Source organism: Doryrhamphus excisus, linkage group LG12, assembly GCF_037039965.1.
Source record: "Doryrhamphus excisus strain RoL-2023G ecotype Guam linkage group LG12, RoL_Dexc_Guam_v1.1, whole genome shotgun sequence".
NCBI classification, from domain to species: Eukaryota; Metazoa; Chordata; class Actinopteri; order Syngnathiformes; family Syngnathidae; genus Doryrhamphus; species Doryrhamphus excisus.
The window spans coordinates 12,611,509-12,623,502 of NC_136368.1; the positions used below are offsets into that span (position 1 = coordinate 12,611,509).

Consider the following 11,994-nt stretch of genomic DNA (forward strand, 5'->3'; position numbering starts at 1 on the left):
TCGTTTGAGTTGACGTGAGCCTCAACTTTGAACAAAGACACAAAGGTCACGGGGTTGTTTGCCTGATTGCCACAACTACTGTTAATGCTCTCACTGCCTTTCATCATCAAATGCAAACACACTCCATGTTGGATGAGTAAACATAACATAATGAATGATCAAATATGAGAGTAAAGGTAGATAAAAATAAAATTTGTAATGATAAAAACAACACTGGTAATAATAATAATGGTGATGATAATGATAGCAAATAATAGTAATAATAAAAGTGACTCAAATATTAGTAGTAGGAATAGTACCAATAATAATAATAATTAACAATAATAAAAAAACTGATAATTATAGTAAAAATAATTAAAAGTAACAATAAAATAATTCTAAAATTATGAATGCTGGTAAAAATAACAATAAAAATAATGATAAATAGTAATAGTACAAATAATCACAATAATAACATCACTAATCATGTTGATAAAAACAAAATGTGGTTGTAATAATAAAAATAATACTGTAATGGTAATAATAAAAATAATACTAGGAGTAATAATGATACAAATTAATAATCGTATTAATGATATAAAACAATGATAAATAATATCAATGATTTACAACATTTGTAATACAGTGATGTTGAAACTACTCAATCTGTAACATTTTGAGCAATTAAAAGTCTGACGCTGTACCTAATTGTAATATCTAATACATACCTAACAGCGGTATTACTAACATTAGCGGATAACTAACGGTATCAGTAGCAGTACTATACAGTACTATACAGTATGTTGGACCTACAGCATTTTTCCTGCAAGACAAAAGAGAGCGCTCTCCTTCCACAGGAAGCTGCAATAACATGCTAGGGTCGAAGTTCACCTTTGGGGACGGTGTCGTCACTGACTCAGTTTGACCACCAGGTGACGCCAAAGTCGTTCTGGTTTCGTCCAGAAAAGACACGTCCTCAAAGGACGTTACAGTTCTGTGATGTCTGATCGTCAGACAGCCAAGAAGGGTTTACTGTAAAACAACAACAACATTGACATAAAACAATGAAAAGTCACAGCATGGGGAAGTACTGACTAAATACTCATTTACATATTTTATGGACAGGGGAAATATTTGTAAAGTCACGTGATCACACTCGTATTTCATACTAGGCGAGTGTGGACTCTTTTGCTTCTGTGCCTCATTTCGCTCCTGTGTTGATGAGGATGCTTAGGACACGCGCAGATGATTAAGAGGACCGCCACTCAGGTAAAAAATAATTTTAAAAAATTACAGTCATGAATTTGACTTTTTACGGTAGTGATAAAATGCATCTCTCCGTGGAGACTTTAGTGAGCGGTGTCACGAGTGAAGCAGGTGCTGCCAAATAGTGAGACCGGCATGAATGTTATGATTATTATTATTAACTACAGTGCTCATTTTTGCCAAGCCTACAGTTTAATAAAGCCGAACGATTAATATTTAAAAGTAGTCATGCTTGTGTCTTTCTTGGGAGAATATCTAAATGTAAATAATTAAAGAAATACGTTAAAAAGCTATTTCCAGCTTTCAGGATGTGGAGTTAGTATGCAACTGCATGCAAAACAACATTATACCATCCTAATCACAAACAGACACGTTCATGTGTTAATTTTCACCCTAATTACTGCTAAAACTAGTAAATATGCACACCTTGATATAGCACAGGTCGTGATGAAGACTGCGGGGCCATTTTGTTTATCCCCATGTCAACATGTTTAGTTCATCAACTCTTTTACATTTTAAATGATCATTTACACCGGTTTAAGTCATTTTCTTATCATTGGAAGAATTTAAACTGGTATACCAGTGCATGAAAATTAGCACCCAACCCTAATAACAACATTGACATAATATTGTGTTTTGTTTGGGTTGTGTTTCACAGGCAGTAATAGCTACAACACGTGACAACACTAGCTAGCACGTCAGTTGAGAATTAGCACTACATTAGCTGCCCTGATCACAAGGCTGGCTACTATACGGAACAATTAACTGAAATAGGCTGTTTATCAGGTGAGAAAATTACAATTTTTAGCAGATTTTGGCCTTTATAGCCTGTAGTCTTAAACCTTTCATCAGGTCAAAAACTGTTAGAAGTTCCAAATGTTATTTTGTCTCACACCCCCCTTCTTGTTTTTGCATATTGTAGCTCTACTTAAAACCTCACTAAGGTCCAAATGTGCAAAATGCATATTCTAGCAATTTTTCAACCGGTCTTAAGATTTTGATCAGGTCTGTATATAGTGAGACAGGCCGCCGTATAGCTATATAAGGCTGACACAGATACTGCCACATAGTGAGGCAGGTGAGCAGGTCACATGATGTCAGCATGTGGGAAGTGACCTGATGAGCATCTTGCTGAAAAGTGAAGCTGTGAGCTGTTAAACGTGATCCGACAAGACGTCAACATCAGAAATGACAAGAATGTCAACAACTTGTCCCCCTTGTGTCACTTTTCCCCATCCTCCAGCAAAGCCACACACACACACACACATCATCATCATCTTGTGTGTGTGTGTGTGCACTCATTAGCCTGCAAGCCACTAGACACTTAGTCACAGGGCTCTCTGACATTCCATGAAGAGGTGCAGCATCTTCACTTTCATTGAGGTGACACTGTGGGGGCTCCCACCAGGCTTTGCTGTCTTCAAGGAGGCATGCAATGTCACACAATGTACTGCTTTGTAGAGTTTTGAGTGTTAGTATGTGCCCTGTAGGTGACCCTTCACCCCGAGGGAAGCACCACCCGACATCGTGGACATACAGAGCCTCTTGGCAACATGTCCTGACAAGTGTAGTTGGGGGGGGTGGAGCCAGCAGAGGAAACCAGAAAAACCAGAGTGGAGGGAGGCGTGTAGGGGGGTGGAGCTGCAGTGTGTTGGCGCTGAAGCAGCACTTAAAGTTGCGGTTTGAGGTCGACGGTGAAGGTCTTCAACAGAAACTAACGTGAGGCCACTTCCTGTCTTCACTTGCCCCTCCCCCTCTCCCGCAGACTTTTGTCCATGACCCCACTGCATGGAGCATCAAGCGCCGACATCCTGTGGAGTCTCCGAGGTGTGAATCAGCTGACGCAAGCAGGAAGCTGCAGGCCAGAGGATCATGGGACTTGTGGCCACAGGCCCTGAGCTAAAAGGTCAATGAGTAGCTCCAGCCTGCTACGGGGCCGCCGCTTTTACTGCCGGGAATGGGCCGTGGACAAGCTGCGGCGCTGCCTGGATGCCCGCTCTGTGCCGGGTCAGCCTCCGGGATTGCTGGTGATGGGGGGTCCCGGAGCCGGCAAGACCGCCCTGTGCACCGAGGCGGTGTGGCCCGCCTCTGAAGCTGGACATGTGGCCGGGCTGGCGTCACGATGCCTAGCCTGGCACTTTTGCCAGCGGGAGGCACAGGGGAGCACGACGGTGTGGCGCTTTGTGCTCGGCCTGGTGGACCAGCTGAGGGCATCATCACTGCTCCCGCCGGAATACTGCAGCCATCTGGAAGAGCCACTTGCGGCGTCCTCGCTGGACCCCCTCAGCTGCCAGAAAGCCCCTGATGACACCTTTAAGAGGTTGGTGTGATGACATCATCGTATACTAACAACGCATCTGATCTAGCTGGCTTATTAGCCACTTGATTATGGACACCATCTCGCTGCGTTCAGGCGTAGTCAGGAAAGCTCATTACTTGCTTTCAGTTTGGTACATCTGGTTGCATGACTTGCAGTCAGGTGACATATGTGTGTGTGTATGTGTATGTGTGCGCGCGTGCATCATCACACCTTCATGTTGTTGACTTCCACAAGAGCCTGAGGAGGCCTAAGGTTGCCGACCATGTGACCTCTTGACCTAGCAACACACATGCACGTACACATACCTATAGGACAGGACCACTCTGTTGTTTTTAACAAATTACTGCCAAAACGCAAGTCGAAGATTCTCTACATGACAGGAGAGCTTTTCATTTTTAAAAGCATAACGCCAAAAAGTCAAAGATACGTATATAACAGGAGCACTGCAAGAAACTACTGCAAAAAAAAGATCCTCTATATGGATGTGCTCTCTCTCTCTGTCTCTCTCTCTAACACAAGCCAAAACACTCTTTGGACACGCCATTAGATATACCATCTTAACCAGATCCAATACAAACATTCTACCTATACTGTGTATACACAGTGTCCCAGAAACATACGCACACTTACAATAATTGTAAACTCCGTGTTTATTATAATTTGTATAATTTTCAGAATGTCATAGAATTTACAAAAAAATTATTTTGTCTCCGCCTGTTATCAAACTGATGTCCGTTCTGGTCCAGACACAGAAAGCAAGCAAAGGAATAGCACACATCACGGAACAAATTGCCTCTGTATTTGTGTGCATTCATGTTTTTTTTTAGAATGAATGAGTTTAATGGGGCTGCCAACATCCATTTCAACTGGTTTAGTCTGGAAATGAAAATCAAACACACACACACACATATATACACTTTCTTCTTCTTTCTCTTTGGGATTTTCCCTTCAGAGGTCACCACAGCAAATCAATCTCCTCCATCCAACCCTGTCTTCTGTATCTGTGTCTCTCATACCAACTACCCTCATGTCCTCCTTCACTATATCCGTAAACCTCCTCTTTGGTCTTACAATGAAGGTTTGGATTCTGGTTGAAGGTTTTTAGACCATTCCTTTTTACAAAACATCTCCAGTTGAGTCAGGTTTGATGGACAGCCCGCTTTATATCACACCAGAGATTTTCAATAAAATTCAGTTCAGGGAACTGAGATGGCAATTCCATGGTTTGGCCTTCCCAGTTCCTCTACATGAATGTCTTAGTAGAATTTGAGCAGTGTTTCTGATCATTATGTTGTTGGAAGTATCCATATTCCCATACAGCATCTCCTTGTGAAAAGTAAATGATGCACACTGACACAATCTGCATCAAGATCTTGTTGTAGGTTTTTGGAGCTGCTCTGTGGGTTGACTTTGACTATTCTCACCATCCTTCGCCTCTGCTTATCTTTTTCTTGGCCTGCCTTTCCAGGCCTTAACTAGAACTGTGCCTGTGGTCCTCCATTTCCTCACTACGTATGTTCCTCAGAGTGGAATCTGACAGCTGAAATCTCTGAGATAGCTTTTTGTATCCTTTGTATACCCTAGACCATGATGGTGAACAATCTTTGCTTTCAGGTCATTTGATAGTTGTTTTTTCTTCAGAGAAGACTTCTTCAAAGACAACTTCCAATTGGCCACCTTAAATACCCTTTCTCACGATTGGCTTAACTTGTGTATGCAGGTCAAGGGTCAATGAGCTTACCAAATTAATTTTGTGTTCCAGTAATTATTGTTAAAAGTATTCAAATCTTCTTCTTTCTTAATTTATTTCAGACATGCATACTGTTACATTATTGTTTCTCACATATACACTTACAATACAATACATTTACAATATCTATTTTTATTTTATATATATATATATATATATTTTATATATTTTATTATATATATATATATATATATATATATATATATATATATATATATATATGTACATATGTACATATACATACATATACATACATACACACACAACACCTCATTACTACACATGTCTGAAAAGGAGCAGGAAGAAGCAAAGCTTATAAAATCTACCAACAAAAAAAATCAAAAAACAACCAATGTCCAAATTTATGCACCTGCCTACTTTTGTTTAAATTATTATTGCACACTTTCTATAAATCCTATAAACTTAATTTCACTTCTCATCTATCAGTGTGTTCATCTGCTATATGATATATAGCTATACAATATATGTACGTATTATACAATGTATTATACATACAGTATACACACACGCACATACTGCTGCTGACATGTACCACTCTTTAAGTGAAAAAGAAAGTTAGAATGTGTGTGAGACGAGGGCGGGGCATTACATATCAGGAGATCCAGTAGGTTGAGTCACTGTTGTAAAGGTGTGTGTGTGTGTGTCTTTCCAACACAAAGTGGACAGAAATATTGGGACCCATTTCTTAATCAACAAATGAATCAATGACAGGTTGGACCTTAGGTCTCCCTGAATCTTCATTCTTAATATTAGCTTTTTGTACAGTTGTATATACTTCCATTTTTGGGGAAGACCATTCGGTTCTCAGTACACAAAGCAAGTTCCAAAAAGGCATGGTTGGATGGATTTGGGGCAAAAATCAGAACCACTCCCACATCGGTGACACAAATGGACAGGTTCTAAACCAGAGGTCTCAAACTCAATTTACTTGGGAACCACTGGAGCTCGGGTCTGGGTGAGACTGGGCTGCATCAGGTTTTCCAAAAAAAAAAAAAAAACTCACTTTGGTTCCAATTTTCTACAAGAAAAGCTCTGATAAAACATTCCACTGTTCTCAAATATCTTACTTTTTATTTTTCTACACAAAATAAGATGAAAAATAAATAAACAAATCAAGAATAAAGAAAATCAATCAATCAGTAATAAATAAATAAATAAAATAATAATAATAAAACGACAAATAATAAAAACTTAAGAAACCACATATAGTTGCTGGGTAGACAAATTATTTTTTTCAGATTAAAATTAACAAAGCATTATTAGAGCCCTGTAGACATGACAAAACACGACTATAGTCACATTTATATTCTTTTTATTTACAACATATTGCGCAACTGCAGGGTCTTGAGACACATTCTAACTCGCAAACTAGAGAGCTAGCGACCTAAACGCTAGCCTTCAAGTTATTTCCTTTAAACTTAAATAGCCAAAAACTTACCACTTCCACATGGATAGGGAGGATAACTAGTAACAGTTATTTAACCTTTAACATGAACATTAATCAAACGTAATAATTTTTTCTGGGTACATGATACCATACAGCATCCATATCAAACTTGCGTGGGCCGCACTAACATTAAACTTTCATATCAAGGCAGGGGCCTCAAACTAGTGTCCTGCGGGCCACGTGTTTGAGACCCCTGTTCTAAACTCTTCCCAGAAGAGAAAAGCTTACTTCACTTTTCTTCACACTTCACACTTTCTTTCACACTTCACTTCCAGGAGATGTCCCAATACTTTGTTCTGTAGCACCTGTCAGGTTTGCCTTTAGGTTTATATATTTTGCTCACCTACTCTGGTTGTGTTTCTACAGAGCAGTCCTGGACCCCCTGCTGGCCCTCCCCCCGCCCGCCCAGACCCTTATGGTGCTGGTGGACTCCATGGATGTGGGCTACCAGGGAAGCCGAGCAGGCGGGAGGAGCCGGTCCATCGCAGAGCTGCTGGCGGCCCATCAGCACCTCCTGCCCAGCTGGCTTCTCTTAGTCTGCTCAGTGCGCCGCCACAACAAGACCATGTGCAAGATGTTTTCAAGTAATAAGACTCGGTTGTTCTTGCTTCTTGTGAAAAAATGTGTCAGGGTTTGATATGGGTTGTCTATTTTTGTCTGGCAGGTTTTCGTAAACTGTGCCTGGATGATCTACGGAGGCCCGACCCAGTCCACGACGTGCAGCAATACATCTTGTGTCGCTTGGACAATGAAGGGGCACTCCGCCGTCAGCTGACCCCGGACACGGCGGACATGTTGAATCTGCTTCACATCAAAAGCAGCGGCTGCTTCCTGTTCCTGGAGCGGGTACTCGATGGCGTGGCTGCAGCCGTCATAGGTCTCCGCGAGATCCGGGACATTCCAGGAACTCTGAACGGCCTCTACCTGTGGCTGTGCCAAAGACTCTTCCCCCGGGGGCTTTTTGGCTATGTGAAGCCCCTCCTAAATGTCATCCTGGCCGCCCCCACACCTCTCACGCCTCAGCAGCTGTTCACGGCACTGTGGACCCACGACAACTTGCTCAGTGTCCAGGAGTTCCAGAACAAACTCGGAACGCTCTCCCCTCTCCTCATTGACGGTCCGGAGGGCAGCAAATTACTTTTTCATGGCAGCTTTGCCGAGTGGCTGACGGATGTCAAGTACTGCACTCAAAAGTACCTTTGTAGCCGAGCTGAGGGTCACAGCATGCTCGCCATGGTTCTGACGCTTCGGGCACCCCTGCTGGACTTGGAGGAAACCGTCCAGCTCGGGGCGCATTTAATTTGCTCCGGTCACCATCAGGAGGACCCCTCCCTTCTGGCACTTTGGATGATCTGGGCTGGCGTGCCGGCTTTGAACAGCAGCAGCACCCTCGCCATGTCATTAACTCAAGCACCAGTTGTGACGCAGCAAAGAGTCTTTCAACTTCTGAAGAGGAGTGGACTGGTGTCAGGAGCCGATCTACCTAATGCGGATTCTAGTCCGGGACCGCATTGTGCGCGTGAAGAAACAAACAATATGCAGCAAGAACTTGTGAATAACTGTGGGTTGTCCGCGAACCGGCTCAGTTCTACAGACGGACAGACCTTGCTTGCCACCGCGGCCCTCGAGGGTTCCACAAATGTAGTCCAATTTCTGCTGATGCGTGGAGCTGATCCTCTCATCAGCGACCACCACGGTCAAACAGCGCTGACGTTGGCCTCCAGGCAGGGTCACATTAGCGTACTACATGTACTGCTGGATTGGGCACGAGTCCAGGATCCTGCCACTGCTGTGAGAATGATGGAGCACGTGGACAATGACGGCTGGACAGCGCTGCGGTCTGCGGCCTGGGGGGGACACAGTGAAGCCATCAGGCTTCTGCTCGATGCGGGCGCGGAAGTGGACGGCTGTGATGCAGAAGGCCGCACCGCCCTCAGGGCTGCAGCCTGGGGGGGGCATGAAGAGACAGTTCTCACCCTGCTAGACTACGGGGCACAGGTGGACAAGGCTGACTGCAAAGGTCGAACTCCCCTGATTGCCGCTGCCTACATGGGACACCATGAGGCGGTGGAGGTGTTGCTGGACCACAACGCAGAAGTCAACTTGCCTGACGGAGACGGGCGCACCGCTCTGTCAGTCGCTGCCCTCTGTGTCCCGACAGCAGCAGGGGTCAAAGGTTACTGCCAGGTAGCAAGTCTCTTACTGGAACGTGGAGCCGAACCCGGACACAGAGATCACGATGGAATGACTCCACTGCTCCTCGCGGCCTATGAGGGCCATGAGGACATAGTCGAGCTCCTGCTGGACACTGGAGCAGACGTGGATGAGACCGCGGGTCCTGATGGTGCTGCCCCTGTGGCAGCGGCCGTGACCCCACTGCTGGCAGCTGCAGCGATGGGCCACATGAAGACGGTTTCTCGGCTCCTATTTTGGGGTGCAGCCGTGGATGCCATAGATTATGAAGGCAGAACGGCCCTCAGCCTGGCAGCGGCGCAGGGAAACACAGAAGTTGTACGAGCCCTCCTCGACCGAGGCCTCGATGAAAACCACAAGGATGACTTGGGCTGGACGCCACTCCACGCCGCAGCCTGTGAAGGCCATCGAGCGGTATGTGCTGCGCTAACTCAGCAAGGCAGCATGGCACGAGTTGGCGAGATGGACATCGAAGGCCGCACGCCGCTTATCCTGGCGGCTCAGGAAGGACACCTGAGTACGGTGAGATTGTTGCTGGACAGACGCTCGCCCATCGACCACAGGGCCTACGATGGACATTCTGCTTTGAGCGCCGCCCTCCTGGAGGGTCACTCTGAGGTGGCTGAGCTGCTAATGCGGCGAGGAGCTGACACTGATGTCCGTGATGCAGAAGGACGACCTCTACTGTACCTCCTGGTTTTGGAAGGTCGGCTTGACATGGCTACTCGACTCATCGAGAAAGGGGGAGTGCCTATGGAATCTCGGGACTCAGAGGGCCGGACAGCCATGCACGTGGCCTCCTGGCAGGGAAGTGTGGACATGGTGGACTTGCTCCTGAAGCACGGGGCCAACCCCAACGCACAAGATGCAGAGGGGAGGCCGCCATTGCATTCTGTGGCCTGGACAGGACGCCTGGATATTGGGCGCCATCTTCTTGGAGCAAGTAGCATCAACATAGATCTCGCTTGCCGCCAGGGAGCGACAGCTCTGAGCATCGCAGCCCAGGAAGGACACACTAATGTCGTCTCAATGCTCCTGGAGCGAGGTGCGAACCCCAACCATGTAGACCAATATGGTCGCACTGCCATGAAAGTGGCAAGGAAGCGTGGACATGCGCATGTGGTCTGCCTCTTAGAGCGCTTTGGAGCCAAACCATGTCCAGGTGTGCTGCCCAGAACCTGCATCGTCTCTAACGCCAAGGTCAACAAGACATCCTACTCAAACATTTCAGGCCGTAATGGAGCTCAAGCTGTGAACTCCTCATCCTCCTCGCCGTCTTCTCTAGGTTCCACAGCAGAGCGATTCCACTCCACTCACAGCTCACAGACGTCCTCAACCGGATGCTCGATGGCCACCACGCAAACAGTCCCGGCCGACAGTCTCAGCTTTATCCAACAAATCCAGCAGCATTCATTGCCCCGCAGCCGCAGCCGACCCTCTACACTCCCCCCACCTGGGGGCTCAGGCGCGGGCAGCAACCGGAGGCCTCCCAAAAGCAGCCCCCCACCGACCCTCTGCACCGTGACCGCCATGGTCCACAACTGTGAGTGTCCTCCAAAGGTCTCATCATATGGACTGGACTATCAGGACAGAATGAACCAGCAGAACCTAAGCCAAATGACTGGTGCTAAAACTGTAAATGGTGCCCCCGCTGGATTCCCAGCCAAGATCCAGTACCCTCATCACAAAGAGGCTTGGGATCCTCCACCCAAACGCAACACTCTGTCACCTGCTCACTTTAGCTTCAGCCCAGTGTCGCCCTCTCGTGCCTCGCCAGGGGACATGCTCACAATGAAAACTTCAGACCCCCAGCTGAACCTCAAACAGGCCATTAAGCTGCAGTTTGAGGGTCCCACCAGCGCAGCCTTTTACAAGAGAGAAACCCCCGTGAGCGCCCCCAAGACAGGGTTGTGCTAAATAATACAAACACAGAAAAATTAACTACACGACCAGTCAAGATATTATAATAATTCACGTAAAGGCTTTTGAGTGGTGAAACAATATTACTTATTTTATTATGATTTGGGAAAAAAAAATGTTTGTTGAGCAGAGCTCACATACCCACACACACTGAGGCCTTCCTTTGTCGTCAGGCTTGTAGTTCTGTTTTGTCTTGTTTTTTTGTTATTCTAATTTATTTGAATGGATTTGAGACTGAGCCAGTAACTGTTGAATAATGCTGTTAGCTATTTTAATACTCATATGTCAGTTACTGTACGGGTCAGTGAACACATATTACTGCTTTATAAGGATATTGTTGCCTTTTTGTTTACTGGATCACACTGTTAATATTTTCACCATCTTGTTTGGCTACATAAGAAACTATGCACCGCAGCAAATTACAAGCCAATAAAACACTTTGTAAAATGAGATGATGCACACTCATTGTGTGTCAATATACTGAATGCCAAGCTATCCCAAAAAACTTCTTAACTCTGTGTTATAGGTGATGAAGCAAATATTATATCTCATTAATAACTAATGTATTTTTTTACAGTATGCCCAAAGCCAATAAAAATAAGATATGCTGCACTTTGGACGTTCGTGTTTTACAGTAAATATTTGTGAAGAGGTGTTCAGATGTGTAGTTGTTGCCTGTGAGTATGCAACCTTTATTTAAAACGCTGCTTCTTGTCTTTGTTTTTGCATTACTCCTCCACTGTCAAACAGCGCCCACATCAGGTGGGAATGTTGTCATAGAAACAACTCATTATCATTACAAATTAAAGCACCAACTCACCAGTGAACAAAGACAAACCTCTACACCAGAGAGATAAAAATATACCTAAAGGGTGTTAAGAAAAAAGCATGAAAAACATGAAGAAGAAACCCTTAAAGATAAAAATCTTTAAAAAGCCTTGGGATGGGAGGTGACAAAATGAAAAAGTTAAAATTTAAACACTATGATGGCGTAATGGCAAGACATGTAAAGACGTAAAGAAATAGGTACGATTTTAAAAAGACACTAAATATAAAAAATGTGAGAAGGAAACATCTGCTGAGGAAACATGAAGCGTA

The 11,994-nt window shown here is 44.8% G+C and overlaps 1 protein-coding gene across 2 annotated transcripts; it reads left to right on the plus strand.

Annotated features, from left to right (window-relative positions):
- Positions 1-1,152: 1,152 nt before the first annotated feature.
- On the plus strand, positions 1,153-11,526 carry ankrd50l (ankyrin repeat domain 50-like). Of its 2 annotated transcripts, XM_058082584.2 has the most exons (4): positions 1,153-1,248; positions 3,011-3,565; positions 7,150-7,367; positions 7,448-11,526. In XM_058082584.2, exons 2-4 carry the CDS (start codon positions 3,156-3,158, stop codon positions 10,891-10,893), a joined length of 4,074 nt encoding a protein of 1,357 aa, XP_057938567.2. In that variant the 5' UTR covers positions 1,153-1,248; positions 3,011-3,155; the 3' UTR covers positions 10,894-11,526. The 2 variants fall into 2 exon arrangements, with proteins under 2 accessions (XP_057938567.2, XP_057938568.2); XM_058082585.2 differs by lacking the exon at positions 1,153-1,248 and having other exon boundaries at positions 2,920-3,565.
- Positions 11,527-11,994: the final 468 nt, after the last annotated feature.

Bases quoted from the DNA above. Each gene is read 5' to 3' on its own strand.
- ankrd50l (XM_058082584.2), top strand. From the start codon at position 3,156: ATGAGTAGCTCCAGCCTGCTACGGGGCCGCCGCTTTTACTGCCGGGAA. The intron at 3,566-7,149 runs GTTGGTGTGATG...GTGTTTCTACAG, and splicing joins CCTGATGACACCTTTAAGAG to AGCAGTCCTGGACCCCCTGC. The intron at 7,368-7,447 runs GTAATAAGACTC...TTTGTCTGGCAG, and splicing joins CATGTGCAAGATGTTTTCAA to GTTTTCGTAAACTGTGCCTG.